The sequence below is a fragment of the Coregonus clupeaformis genome, unplaced genomic scaffold (genome assembly GCF_020615455.1).
Source record: "Coregonus clupeaformis isolate EN_2021a unplaced genomic scaffold, ASM2061545v1 scaf0058, whole genome shotgun sequence".
In the NCBI taxonomy this organism is placed as follows: Eukaryota; Metazoa; Chordata; class Actinopteri; order Salmoniformes; family Salmonidae; genus Coregonus; species Coregonus clupeaformis.
The window spans coordinates 319,218-332,485 of NW_025533513.1; the positions used below are offsets into that span (position 1 = coordinate 319,218).

The following is a 13,268-nucleotide window of genomic DNA, read 5'->3' on the forward strand; positions in this document are numbered from 1 at the left end:
CACATTTTAGATTTGATTTTATTTGAAACTACTTTTAGGTCTCCAATCAATCTCTCGGTTGACTCTTTAATTCATTTTTGCTGTAGACAGTTGGTGATACATATTTTTAGTTCTATAGATCTGATTCTATTGTAACACCAGTTTGGAGTCCAGGATGCGATTTGGAAGCCTTGTGTGCTGTTTTGAATGTCCTTCACCCCATCCTTTTGACAGTAATCGATGTTGTTGTTTTTTTACATTATGAAAGCCATTTGTCCGAAATATCAGAACCTACAACCCGTTTTCTTATTTTAGACTTTTTCAAATCTTTTGAGTGAAGGGCTTGGGATTCATGGCAGTGCCGGTTCTGAACAATTAGGTTTTACACAACAACATTGTATATGATGCCTATAGTTCACATTTGTCAAGTCTCATCATCCCTTTTTTGTATTTTAAATCTGATTAGAAATATACTTTTTTTCTCAGCGAATAGTTGATGAATGAGAGAAACCGATATGATTAATTCTATCCAGTTCTTCCACCGTCTCCAACCAGCTGGGTCTCAGCATTTCGTATTATTCTTTACTTAAATGCTCTGATACCAGGTTGCTCCAACCCACATTTTATCAATAAGTGACGCACTCACCCTCACAGCTTTTAATAAGTTTTCCTGTAACCTTTACCCCTCTGCCTTAATTGATTGTATATTCTTGAATTGTTTGATTGTATCGGCTCACCTATTGATTGTACACGTTTGCTGGTCATTTTAGTATCAGGGACATTCACCAGGGCACATAGGGTTCTGGTCAAACGTAGTGCACTATATAGGAAATAGGGTGCCATTTGTGACAACCGCTATTCACACAATTGACTTCACATTCTGTTGGTAGATTTTTACTTCATGTGAATGTTGTTTTTTTCTTCCAACACTGAATGTTTGGGAATAAGGTGTCTCACTTGAAGTTAGGAGCTTTAGCCCCAGCTTGCACTGGATGTCGAATTCAAAGCTTTGGGAGAATATATATTTTTTTGTGCCAGCGAAACAATGTTACACGTTCAGCAATAAAAACCACAGTTTTTACTGTTTTTCACAAACTAGAGGGTCCGATTTAATAAAAGTATGTTTGCATGTAAATAGCGAGGAACCTACGAACAACTTAAGCAGTTAAAGATTAGGGAGTTGTGGTGATTTTTATTTGGAAATTGAAGACTGTTAATTTATGAGATGCCTTAAGTGCTTTTGTTCTTCTCTGTCGGACGAAATGCTGTGATTCGGAGAAAAAAAATCAGTTTGTACAATAATTGTATGTTTTATTGCGAATGTCTTGTGAATTTGCTGTCTTGTTGCATTTGTAAATATAATTACAATTTTTATCCAGAGGGGCCATAGCCTACGTATGATTAGTAATTGACAAATAACAGATTATATTTTTTCTCATTTTCTTTTCAAAGTTAATGAATGATTGAGACACACACACCCTTAACTCCACCACATGTGCATTACCAGTATTGGCAAACTATATATGGTATAGGACCTATCCCAATTCCCATCTCTAGTATATGTTTCTCATATTGGGAGTTGATGTTATGGCTCTTACATTAGTGTTTGCTAAAGAATGCGCTCACATGATGCTCCTGGAAATATCACCTACATTTTATGCCTACAACTGCATTTCGAGGGGAAGATAGATTTGGTTTGATATTAGTTTTCTGTCAGTGTGAGAGGTTATGCTGTGCGTTTCAGGTCATGTCATCAACAGAACACAGTCAGCAGCAGCTTTACTTGCACAACTCAATTTGTCAATGTTATCCCACAGCATACATTATAAATGAATTGAACGAAAAGAGAAGTTTCACTGTTGTCATTTCTTTTCTTTTTTCAATTAAACATAGTGTCAAGGATAATAGAAAGAAATTGAACTTCATTACCCAGACTTCCATGTTACAATAGCAATGCCCACGTGTTATTGCTGACCAATCAGAGCAGCGCCAAAAATGTTATCGTTCTGACGTGTGCCTTTACCCATGACAAGAGTTCGGAATCCTTCTTGACTCCCAGGGAAACAAATTTGCTAAACTTTACCTATCAGGTGAAATTAACAACAGGTGGAAAGATGTCAGAGCCCACCAAGCAAGATATTTCCACAATTTTCAAACGACTACGTTCCCTTTCTACGAATAAGGTGAGAGTTGATAAGCGGTGTCTTGATATGCTCTCGTTCTTTAACTAGGAAGTAGCGCTAGCTAGCTTCAGAGCGAGGGGGAAAATGACACGTCGCACTGTTTTGCTGGGCAAGGGAAGATGCGTCGTAACAAATGCACATGGAAAAGCTTTGAACCACGTATGCCCATTGCATGTCCTCCTGCCAAAGGAGATTTTTGCAGTGTTTAAGAAATTATTTGTTAACGTGCGCAGTTTAAATAGAACGATATATAGGACATCCTGGACAGCCACGCCGAGCCAGCTGTCATGTGGGGTGATGACAGTTGGATCAAAGATGGTACTTTAGGAACTCTGGTTGGACAGTCTATTTCATTACCGTCAGTGTATTTATTCTAAATTATAGATAGCTGGTAAATGTTGACTCATGGACACCACAAAGACCTCACACCGACGTAAACAATACCTTCTGCTCATAAACTGTCGATTCCAGCTGTTTCCGTCTGCTGTTTAGGCCTACATTAAACGCGACGATGTTGCAACCGCAAGCATCGAAAAGCTGTTTTGGAAACATTGTTTACACTATATTGCAACATGTGTAACTAGTTAGCTTAAATCTACTTTTGGTTAATGTTGGCGTTCTCTTAATATGCGGACAAGTAGAGGCAATAAAAAAAAAACGATTTGTTTAGACAAGAAAGGAATAGTAGTATAAATAAATATATATACATACATACATCCATACATACATACAGTATGAGGTCAATATTTTGCACTTCAGACCTCCACGCTACTGGGTTGCTTCATTGTTAGTGTTTTGCTATCTATTTGGCATGTGCTCATATTAACTTGCTTATCAATGTCCCCATAGACTTATCACTGCATAAAGGGGACAGCGAACACCTTGTCTGTATTCAAGTCACATGTTGCTTAACTTCTTTTCTATTACAGGCGTGCTTTGACTGTTCAGCTAAGAATCCTAGTTGGGCCAGTATCACCTATGGAGTGTTTCTCTGTATAGACTGCTCAGGAACACACAGGTCATTAGGAGTGCACCTGTCATTCATCAGGTAAGGAGCAATGAATTAAAAACAACATTTGTCGCCTACCCCATAGGCACTTGTCAGCACTGGATGGGTCTAATGTTTAACTGCTATATTACTTAGACCTATCCTGTTCTTTCAGATCTACACTAGTGGGTAGGTGCTAGCGGTTGTTTCTGGACAGGGCCATTGGCTTCATACAACATGCAGTTTAGACACATTATGGCCCGATGGAGTGTTCAGAATCAGAACCATGTACTGTTTGTTTCAGGTCTACTGAGTTGGACTCTAACTGGTCCTGGTACCAGGTGCGATGCATGCAGGTGGGCGGCAACGCCAGCGCGGTGAGTAAAGCCATCCACGGTGGGCACTGACTGGTGGGCAGCCACATCCCAACCTGCTGTGTTGTTAAGCGCTCAGAGGGTTGTACTAGTAGTTCTGTTTCTGACTGCATGAGTGAGCATTATTTCTATGAGACCTGTATGATGTATGCAATACTATTATAACGCCTTTGTATTACAGACAATGTATAATTCAAACCATTGTTCCCCCCCCCGTCCCCGTCCCCCCCCCCCCCCCCGTCTCTCAGAATGCCTTCTTTGCCCAGCAAGGCTGCACGTCCAATGCCGCCAACACCAAGTACAACAGCCGAGCCGCTGCGCTATACCGCGAGAAGATCAAGATCTCGGCCACGCAGGCCACAAGGCGCTTCGGCACTGAGGTACCACACACATCCATCCAGACGTTCCACTGGGCAAAAATGGATTTAGTCAATATTGGTTACTTGTTATACTGTCTTTAACAACATAATCGTGTCGCATCAACATGGCTGAATGAATGATTGTGTACATAGGTCCTTATAGATGCCAATGAATCCTCTGTTTTGTTTCCCTGCAGTTGTGGCTGGACAGCCAGGCCCCACTCTCTCCAACATCTCCCGTCAATAAGGAGGAGGATTTCTTCAGTATGCACACACAGGTGTGTGTGTGTGTGCACGTCCCTAAGTGTGTGTGTGACTGTTGGACTGTTAATACTTATTTGTTTGAAATTGTACAAGGTTATGGGTGTGTGCATGTTGTTTACATGGTCTTGTTCTTGCCTTGCGTATTTTAGCAGGCATTCCCTGATGATCGTAGCTCCGCCCAGCCTAATATAACAAGCTCAGCCCAGATGAATCTAAGCCCCGCCCCAGTAGAGGAACCATCTACAAAAGAAACCGAGAGAGACAAAAACGGTGCACCTCTACGTCAATATTTACACTAGAAACACACACACACACTTGCATCTGTGTGTCCATGTCGTCTATGCCCTAAACTCTTTCTGTCTTCAGGTAATACAGAGGGTCCCAGTGTTGACGTGCTAAGTGTGTCTCCTAAAGAATCCTTAGGTAAGAGGACCAAGAGCTTATGCCCTAGAACCTTAAGAGATACTCAACTAGAACCTTAAGCGTTAGGAGGACATTAAATATCTGAGCCTGGGTCAGTAGCTCTTAGCAGTTTCTATAAACTGTATTTCTAATGCCCGCTGTTCCTTCTCCCTTACAGAGTCCTCCTCTCTTCTCAAGAAGAAACCAGCAGGGGCCAAGAAAACCGTATGTACTCTATGGTAGTGGACTAGGGAGGTAATGTTCCTCCCCTGTACCTATGTGTGTTGTGCTCTTGAATGTGATTAAGAGTGAATTTGGTGATGCTTAACTTGCATTGGGCTATGTGTGCTTTAGTGTGAATGGACTGTATACATCTCTTATGGATGTTTGTCAGTAGATTAGTAGGCACGTATTCACGTCTGTGTCCTGTGTTTTGTCTCAGTTGGGCGCTAAGAAAGGTGGTCTTGGGGGTAAGAAGGTGAGCAAACAGAGTTTCTGTGACCTGGAGAAGAAAGCACAGGCAGTCGACAAAATCAATGAGAGAGATACAGCACCCACCACCAAGAACAGCCCCCAACCAGCAGGGGAATCCATGTGAGTCTCTCGCTCTCTCTCTCTGTGTCTCCAATTTCAATTAAAATGGGCTTTATTGGCCTGAGAAATGTATAGTAAACATTACACACACAAGTCTCTCTCAAACTCTCTCTCTCGCTTTCTCCAGTGGTGCCTCCATGAGACTGGCCTATAAGGATCTGGAGGAGCAGCAGAGGAGTAACAGAGAGAAGATGAAGGGGATGGGGGAGAAGAAGAAGGAACAGGCTGAGAGACTGGGCATGGGCTTTGGCAGCAGGAGGTGGGGGGATTGAATTGATGGTGGTGGCGGGGATGATAAGAGGATTAGTTTATTTATAAACACACTTTTTACAGATGGCCTATGTAGCATAGTTTTAAAGGGGTACTTTACATTGCAGGGGATAAGTCACTCACCCCTAACTTTTTGGGCATGCGACCCCATTTTGCAAACCCACCATGTAAAAAAATGTTATGTAGTCATCAGCCAATGTTAACTTTTTTAGTTTGCGCTATGACAGTCTTAGAAGTCAGTCAGACAGTATTTTGGGCAGTATTTCAATCTGAAGACTATGGTTTGAAGTGACTGAAATGCATCAGAAAGGTACTGGGACGTTCAGATGATCATCAGGCAATAATGTTGTATGGTCTTCTGTGTAGAAAGGAACATCATCATTGATGTTCTTTTTCCCCCCGTCTGATTTAGTGCCTGGTCTTGTCCACTCAGTTCTAATGGCTAGTAAAGGGAAACAGTACGTGTTCCTGGGAGTCTTATCTTTCAGTGACTCGGTTTAATTAATTTTATTTTTTATTTAACCTTTATTTAACTAGGCAAGTTAGTTAAGAACAAATTCTTATTTACAATGACGGCCTACACCGGCCAAACCCGGACGACGCTGGGCCAATTGTGCGCCGCCCTATGGGACTCCCAATCACGGCCAGTTGTGATACAGCCTGGAATTTAAGCAGGGGGTCTGTAGTGACGCCTCAAGCACCGAGATGCAGTGCCTTAGACCGCTGCGCCACTCGGGAGCCCAATCCCGGTCATAATATTTTGTAGTTTAAACGGTTCAAAAGATAGACACACATTCGTAAGAAGAAAACAGGAACCACTGTTTATTACAACCACATCTAGCGGCTACCAGAGGTTACTGACAAAACCCTGGTTCAATGAACCAAGTCGAATTTTCTCTCGCGACCCCATTTTCAAATCAGGTGACCCCCACATGTGGTCATGACCCCTAGTTTGGGAAACACTGATCTAAAATAATTACTTTGTTTTTTTAATTTAACCTTTATTTAACCAGGTAAGCCAGTTGAGAACAAGTTCTCATTTACAACTGCGACCTGACCAAGATAAAGCAAAGCAGTGCGATTAAAAACAACAACACAGAGTTACATATGGGGTAAAACAAAACATAAAGTCAAAAATACAACAGAAAATATATATACAGTGTGTGCAAATGTAGCAAGTTATGGAGGTAAGGCAATAAATAGGCTATAGTGCAAAATAATTACAATTAGTATTAACACTTTTAGTATTAACACTGGGAGTTATTGGGAGTGAAACATGTTGTAACCATTGGAGATATTGTGGTAACAAATACTATGATGATTATTTGACTCCATTGTGTCCCTCCCTCCCTCCCCCTCTATCTCCCTCTAGTGGAGTGTCACACTCTGTGCTGTCAGACATGCACACCATCCAGCAGGAGAGCCCAGTGGGGTCCAAGCAGCCCACTAAGAGCCGGAGGTACACAGAGAAGGAGGAAGAGGAGACCGACGAAGGCTCCTTCACATCCAGGTGACCACACCACCTACAAACTCCGGCCACGTTCCAATACTTTAGCAATAGATCATTCCTTCTGTCATTCCTTCTTGGAAGTAATCACTAATATGGCTAGCCTGGTCTCAGATATTTGTGTTGTCTTGTAATGGGAGTTGGAAAGACATCACAAAAAGATCTGGGACCAGGCTATGATCTGGCAGGATTTGAGTCGCCCAAAAAACGAAATCAGTTACAATCTAGACTGAGCTCTCTTTTCCATATGAACCCCTTCAGGATGTCGATGACCAGTTCAATGACCAAGTTTGATGACCCGACAGAATCCTCTGACAAGTTCTTCTCCAATTGGAACGAGACTGGGGAGTCTGGCTGGAGGAAAGAGAGCAAGGAGCCAGACTTCTACCTGAGCACCAAGAGTTCTTCACAGGACGACAGGTACTATATAACTGTTTGATTTCCAGGGATGAAAATACAGAGATGCATATGAAAAAGTAACTTTTTATTTTGGCCGGATAAGTCCCCTGAGCCACTATTTTAAAAAAAAATTATATTTCAAGTTTCTCACTGCAGTTGTTCACTGAATGCACCCTCCCTCCCTCTCTCTCTCTCTCTCTCTCTCTCTCTCTCTCTCTCTCTCTCTCTCTCTCTCTCTCTCTCACTCACTCACACACAGGACTGCAGCCCGGCGGAAAGCAGACCCAGTCCCTGTATCGGACTCAGGCGAAGCCCGCAAGAAGTTTGGGGATGTCAAGGCCATCTCCTCTGACATGTACTTTGGCAAGCAGGACGACTCTGAGGTAGGCACACTGTCACGGGACACACAAATAAAAAAAATACATAAAAAAAAGTGTAATTGTAATGTGAAATTATTTGAATATATATATCTGTTGTACTAATGTTCCTATCTTTTGACCAATTTAACTGCCAGTATCAAATGTCTGCCAGTGTTGACTGTTATGGTTAAAGTTTAACGCTAGTCTGTGACATTCCTACAAGCCTCTCAGGCTGGTGTTTACAGTTCATTCGATGTTGTGGGATTCATATAGAAGGTATTTTTCAGAGAAGGCTGCTTCTGTTCTGGCTGTGTCTCCCTGTTGCAACTTTGCTTTTTGATTGATATTATCTACAACTACTGTCCTTTTTATCTACCTGAAAATCCCTGTTACAGTAAAACCCCTATGTGTAATAGTATGTTCATTGTTTAGTATTAGGTATGTAATTTGTAGTATAAAGTATTAATGTGGTTGTTTCCATGCAGTACGAGGCGAAGACTCGCCTGGAGAGGTTCTCTGGGAGCAACTCCATCAGCTCAGCTGACCTGTTTGATGACCCAAAGAAACAGACTGGTAGGGAAGCCAACAAGTGTACACTTTGTAGCGGTATTGTTAGAGGGTAAAGATAAATATGTTTGTTTGGGCGCCAGGCAGGTATTAACCCTGCCCAAAGGAAAAGGGTAGGATAGATGGAGTATTGCTACCAGACACACATCAGCAGAAGAGACTGCCTAGAGTGTAGCCTGTTGGCCAGATAGCCAGTGGACAGAAAGGAGACGTTACACACGTTACAGCACAGGGGGAACCCAACCAATAATACCTCATACAAGAATAATGACAGAGCAATTTAAAGGCCACTTCTTAGAAACAATTAAGAAAGAACCCAGTCATCAATCTTAGAGAATTTGCAATATTCTGTATTAAGTCCCGGTGGAGGAGTGAGCTGGGGGTATGAATGGGTGTGGGGGGGGTGTTCATAGACAAAACAAAGGCCTTAAAATGTCCAAAAATCTTCTTGGCCAAATGTCAATAGTCCCACACAAAATCAATACAGTTCAAACAACAAACTCTCAAGCAACCTCACTTTAACTAAAATGTCAACCCCAATACATCCGGCCATAATAGTCCAGCGACACTGAACATCAAAAGGAGCGCAGTGGGGGAAAAAATAGTATTCTGCAGTGGAAAGCACTGGAGCGATAGAGGGGAAATGTGTGTGAGAGGGGGGGGGGGGGGTCTTAGCTGTTGATTTCAGGCTTGCAGTTGCACTGTCTGTTGGTTTGTTTTTCAAAGCTTAGCAACAATGTTGCTACTAATCCATGCGGTTAATGACATGTGCGGCCCCAAAAGATTACAACCACGACCTAGAGCGGTAACACCGCCGATCGACTTAAACGCTTTACAAACTAAGCACGCTGAAAATAAACAAGACTTCTGCAGAGTTGCACACACTATCAAACTGCCGCGCCAACCGAGAGCCGGAAGAGCTATCTTTATTTCCTTCTGACTGCTGATGCGCTCTTAAAGTGGCAGCGCACGGAGAAGGCTCCGTGCAGGATTTCGCCACAACTTAACCATTCATATAATCACACTTTCAAGTGTACATTTTAACCATTCATATCACTCAATCAAGTGAACACCAGGGCTCGTATTCACAAAGCATCTCAGAGTAGGAGTGCGGATCTAAGATCAGTTTAGCCTTTAAGATCATAATGAATTAGACAGGAGACCTGATCCTAGATCAGCACTCCTAGTCTGAAAGGCTTTATGAATCCAGGCCCTGCATGTGTACACCATTTATCCATCAGAAGAACAATTATTATAAAGCAACTGCCACCACCACTGATGTTACTAACCACCTCTCTCTCCGGTCCCAATGCAGCCAGCTCATATCGTCTGACCAACATCCTGCCCAGTGCTCCAGACATGTCCCAGCTGAAGCTGGGAGTCCGCTCTGCGGCTGGGAGGCTGTCGGTCATGGCCAGTGGAGTAGTCACGTCCATTCAGGTTTGTGGTTCAGATGGCCCTGTTGGTTGGAGCTTGGTTCTAGCAGCAGATTGACTCCCACATGAGCCACATACTGAAGTGAATGTGTTATTGTGACTTTAAGGCAATTTCAACAAAGACTTGCCCTTTTTATATTATCAATTTTCCAATTGGAAATCCAGTTTCTTTATGTAATTACTATGTAAGTGCAGAGTAACAACAATATCAGTGACTATTTGGTAAATGTTAAAGGCATGCTAGATACAACATACTGGTTACCAAAGTACATTGTATACAAGGGAAACTTTATTTAAAGGTTACCTGATTATGCAGCGTCAACACTCCTCAAACAACTGGTACAGTGTAAGCGGTAGGTTCTTACCTGTTGTATCTTCTTTGTTTCAGGACCACTACAGTACGTGAGTCCTGTGTTAGGACACACAATCTCTTAGGTCCCCTGGGTATTGGAGTCGGTAAACATCCTGACGAGCGATGGACACATACCAAGTTCATATATATAAAAAAAATATGTATGTGCGTGTGTATATAGCAGCTATTTGAATAAAAACGACATTATCTACATTGGAGTTATGTCGAAACAACGTCCTCTATGAGGTAGATGTATGAAGAAAATGCTTTTCATTTCATTACGAAGAACACTTATTTCCGCAGCTTATTATTTAATTTGTCTCCAGGCCTTTGGTTTTGATTATTTAAAGATGTTTATATCAGTGGTATCCAAAATACATTTTTTGTTATTATACATTATGGTTGTAATTGAGGGTGACTTAGGTTTTGTGTTCCTTTTCTGCTGTGCAATTGTTATTGAATCATATTCCATCTTGGTCACCTTGGTTTTTATGTAGCTATTTGCAATGAAGGTATGTTCTGGTAGCGTGACAGCTAGTTTTTTTCTACATGCAGTATATAAATCATTTAGTTAATTAATCTGATGGGTATTGTTTTAATTACCTGCCAAATGCAGAGAGATGTTGCCATGTAGGATACATGTCTTAAATTTTAGGGTGCCATCAAACCAAAATGCCTGCAACGTGTTTTGCATGTGCCGATTCAGGGTTGTCAACTGAATTTGTGTTTGGGGGGGGGTGAAGTGGAGAACCATTGTTAGGTTTTACATTGGATGACAGATCCCTAGTCAGGATGGGGTGCAACAAAAAAGGTCCCCATCTCATCTGTTGGACATGGTAGTGTAAATCCGCCATTTCAGTAACTTGTATCCACCTGTACACTGCTCTCTGAAAAAAGGTGTCTGCTGTGGTTTTGAAGCATTGGTTGCATTGGTTTGAAAGTGCCCTTAGACTTAGAAGTGTACTTACGTCTATCACTCACTTGGGTCACTTGACTGAAGGACCAAATACTCACAGGGATTTCTTTGTGTTGTCATTGTGTAATATATAATGTTGTGTGTGTGTAGACACACTGTGGTAGGATACGGTCCTATACAGTGTAGCGTGATCTGGTCTGCCTCTCAGCAGCCAACATATTCTCCATACTACTCTTGGCTATCAGTTCAGATGAATGAAAGGAGTAGTATCTTAATGTACTGTCCCAATACTCTCAAAGGCTGCGTTTAGACAGGCAGCGCAATTCTGATCTTTCTTTTTTTCTTTCACTCATTTTTATTTAGACCAATCAAATCTGAAAAAGATCTAATGTGAAAAGATCTGTGTAAAAAAAGATCAGAATTGGGCTGCCTGCCTAAACGCAGCCAAATAACCTGTTCTATTTTCTGTGACTACATTCCTCTATGAGAGGAACACAGGACACCCATCCAATAATTTCACCCTTCTGTGGCTGTGAAGGAAAGGAGACAAGGAAAGGAACTCATGCAAGAGAAATGGGACGTGGCCCTCTATGTGATCAAGGACCCATTGGCTGCCCTTGCAAGGGCCTGACTCATGTCAACAACAGTTGCACTATGTTTTTAGTGAAGGGTAACCTCTAACCCTTTGCTGAGCAGATTCATTGTAAATTACCTCTGAACTGTACCTTGCAGAGAATATTTAGGGTGGTTAGAGTATATTTTACACACTGGGTATATGTGGGTTATATTTTGGGGGTTTATGTATGGTGTGGTTTTGTTCTTTTGAGTTGATTGGCTAGAAGTCTAACTGGACGTTGCTGGAGGTATTTGTGGCTACCTAGTACCACCTACCTAACTCCTTGACCATTTTATGCACCATATTTTTCTCATTTTGATCCTTACTAATTCCAACTCTGAGTTGAGATTTAACACTGAAGTCAAATATATTTAATTAAGATGTAACGTTACCCATTTGAATCTGGATTTTGTATAGTGTGTAATTCAGTGACCAACCAGGGCTTTTGTTCAATCTCTTCTACTGTAATCCAAAGAATTAGGATACATGTGCATATGCCCTAAAAATGTAAATTATGGGAAGATCTAGTTACTTTTTGGGTATTTTTATTAGAACCTGCAAGTTTTTTTTTAAAATGTTGCTTGAAAGTACATTTATAGTATAGCGCCTGAAGCTCTGCATCTGATTTCGAATCTCTTTGTTTACCAACAAATACATCTATAGACATGAGCTCTTTAGAAATCCATTCAATTTGTGTAATCAAGGTGTGTATCATTTTTAGCTGATGTGTATAAGAAACTTTGCTTTAGAATAAAAAATATACTGGACTTGCATGTCCCTAGTGGCAGATTTAGCATTAGGAAACTCAGGCAGTTGCCTGGGGCCTCACATCATCAGGGGCCTTGTGAACTTGTCATAATTTGTTTAATAATACATCATTCCTGTTGTCTTGCCTTCCTCCTCCGTTCGTGAGTAACCTCCAATTTAGCGGTAGGGACAAACTGAGCGTTTTCAGTTTTTATCCTGCGAATTTGGCTCTAGCTTTTGTACATTTGCGGTTATAAACTATTATTATTATGCCTAAAAGCCAAGACTCTCAGGAACACGTACATGTTTTCTGTTTCGCTCTACAACGCTCACAAGCCGCGCAGGACACGTTAGAAGGGACGGTGACAAAACCGCAATTGAAAACAATGCAGATATTTTTGTTCTACACACAATTATTACCTGATTATCTTCCCTGATGTTTTCCTGAACTTTCCAATACCTCTCTGATGTATTTCACTCACATGATGCAAATGCAAATTGTTACACATTTCCCATATTCAAGTAATTTGACATTTTCTTATTAGCCTTATGAACATATCAATTTGGTTGCATTTGTATCTGTTCTACATTAGGGCCGGTCCTACCAATAAGCAGCATGAGCGGCTGCTTAGGGTCTCGCATCCGCTAGGGAGCTCTCCACCAAAAAAAATATAATTTAGGAACTCAGTCGGGTCTCAACTTACTGTTAGGAGTTAGAATAGTAGAATACACAAGGTGCAATTTCAAAATTTGGCAGTGCATCAGCAGGTTTTTTCTTGTTATGTCAGTAGCTGTGTCTGGATTTAGACAAGCAGCCCAATTCTGATCTTTTTTTTACACTACTTGGTCTTTTGACCAATCAGATCAGCTGGAAATATCTGACAGGCAGAATTGAGCTGCCTGCCTAAACACAGCCTGAGAGTCACTCAATACCAGCACATTTTTTTATTGCTAGG

The 13,268-nt window shown here is 41.5% G+C and overlaps 1 protein-coding gene across 4 annotated transcripts; it reads left to right on the forward strand.

The window, feature by feature from the left end:
• Window positions 1-1,977: 1,977 nt before the first annotated feature.
• Window positions 1,978-12,332, forward strand: LOC121549395 (ADP-ribosylation factor GTPase-activating protein 3). 4 transcript variants are annotated; one of them, XM_041861218.2, is made up of 16 exons: window positions 1,978-2,162; window positions 3,092-3,210; window positions 3,455-3,527; window positions 3,773-3,904; window positions 4,081-4,161; window positions 4,297-4,417; window positions 4,514-4,570; window positions 4,728-4,774; window positions 4,992-5,143; window positions 5,271-5,402; window positions 6,786-6,923; window positions 7,182-7,340; window positions 7,579-7,702; window positions 8,164-8,251; window positions 9,561-9,685; window positions 10,070-12,332. In XM_041861218.2, exons 1-16 carry the CDS (start codon window positions 2,094-2,096, stop codon window positions 10,085-10,087), a joined length of 1,635 nt encoding a protein of 544 aa, XP_041717152.2. In that variant the 5' UTR covers window positions 1,978-2,093; the 3' UTR covers window positions 10,088-12,332. The 4 variants fall into 4 exon arrangements, with proteins under 4 accessions (XP_041717152.2, XP_041717149.2, XP_041717159.2 ...); XM_041861215.2 differs by lacking the exon at window positions 1,978-2,162 and adding an exon at window positions 2,232-2,321; XM_041861225.2 differs by lacking the exon at window positions 1,978-2,162 and adding an exon at window positions 2,232-2,321 and having other exon boundaries at window positions 4,523-4,570.
• The last annotated feature ends 936 nt before the right edge of the window (window positions 12,333-13,268 follow it).

Coding starts and splice junctions, on each gene's coding strand:
- LOC121549395 (XM_041861215.2), top strand. CDS start 2,247: ATGACACGTCGCACTGTTTTGCTGGGCAAGGGAAGATGCGTCGTAACA. Junction 5,403..6,785: donor ATGGGCTTTGGCAGCAGGAG/GTGGGGGGATTG, acceptor ATCTCCCTCTAG/TGGAGTGTCACACTCTGTGC. Junction 6,924..7,181: donor GAAGGCTCCTTCACATCCAG/GTGACCACACCA, acceptor GAACCCCTTCAG/GATGTCGATGACCAGTTCAA.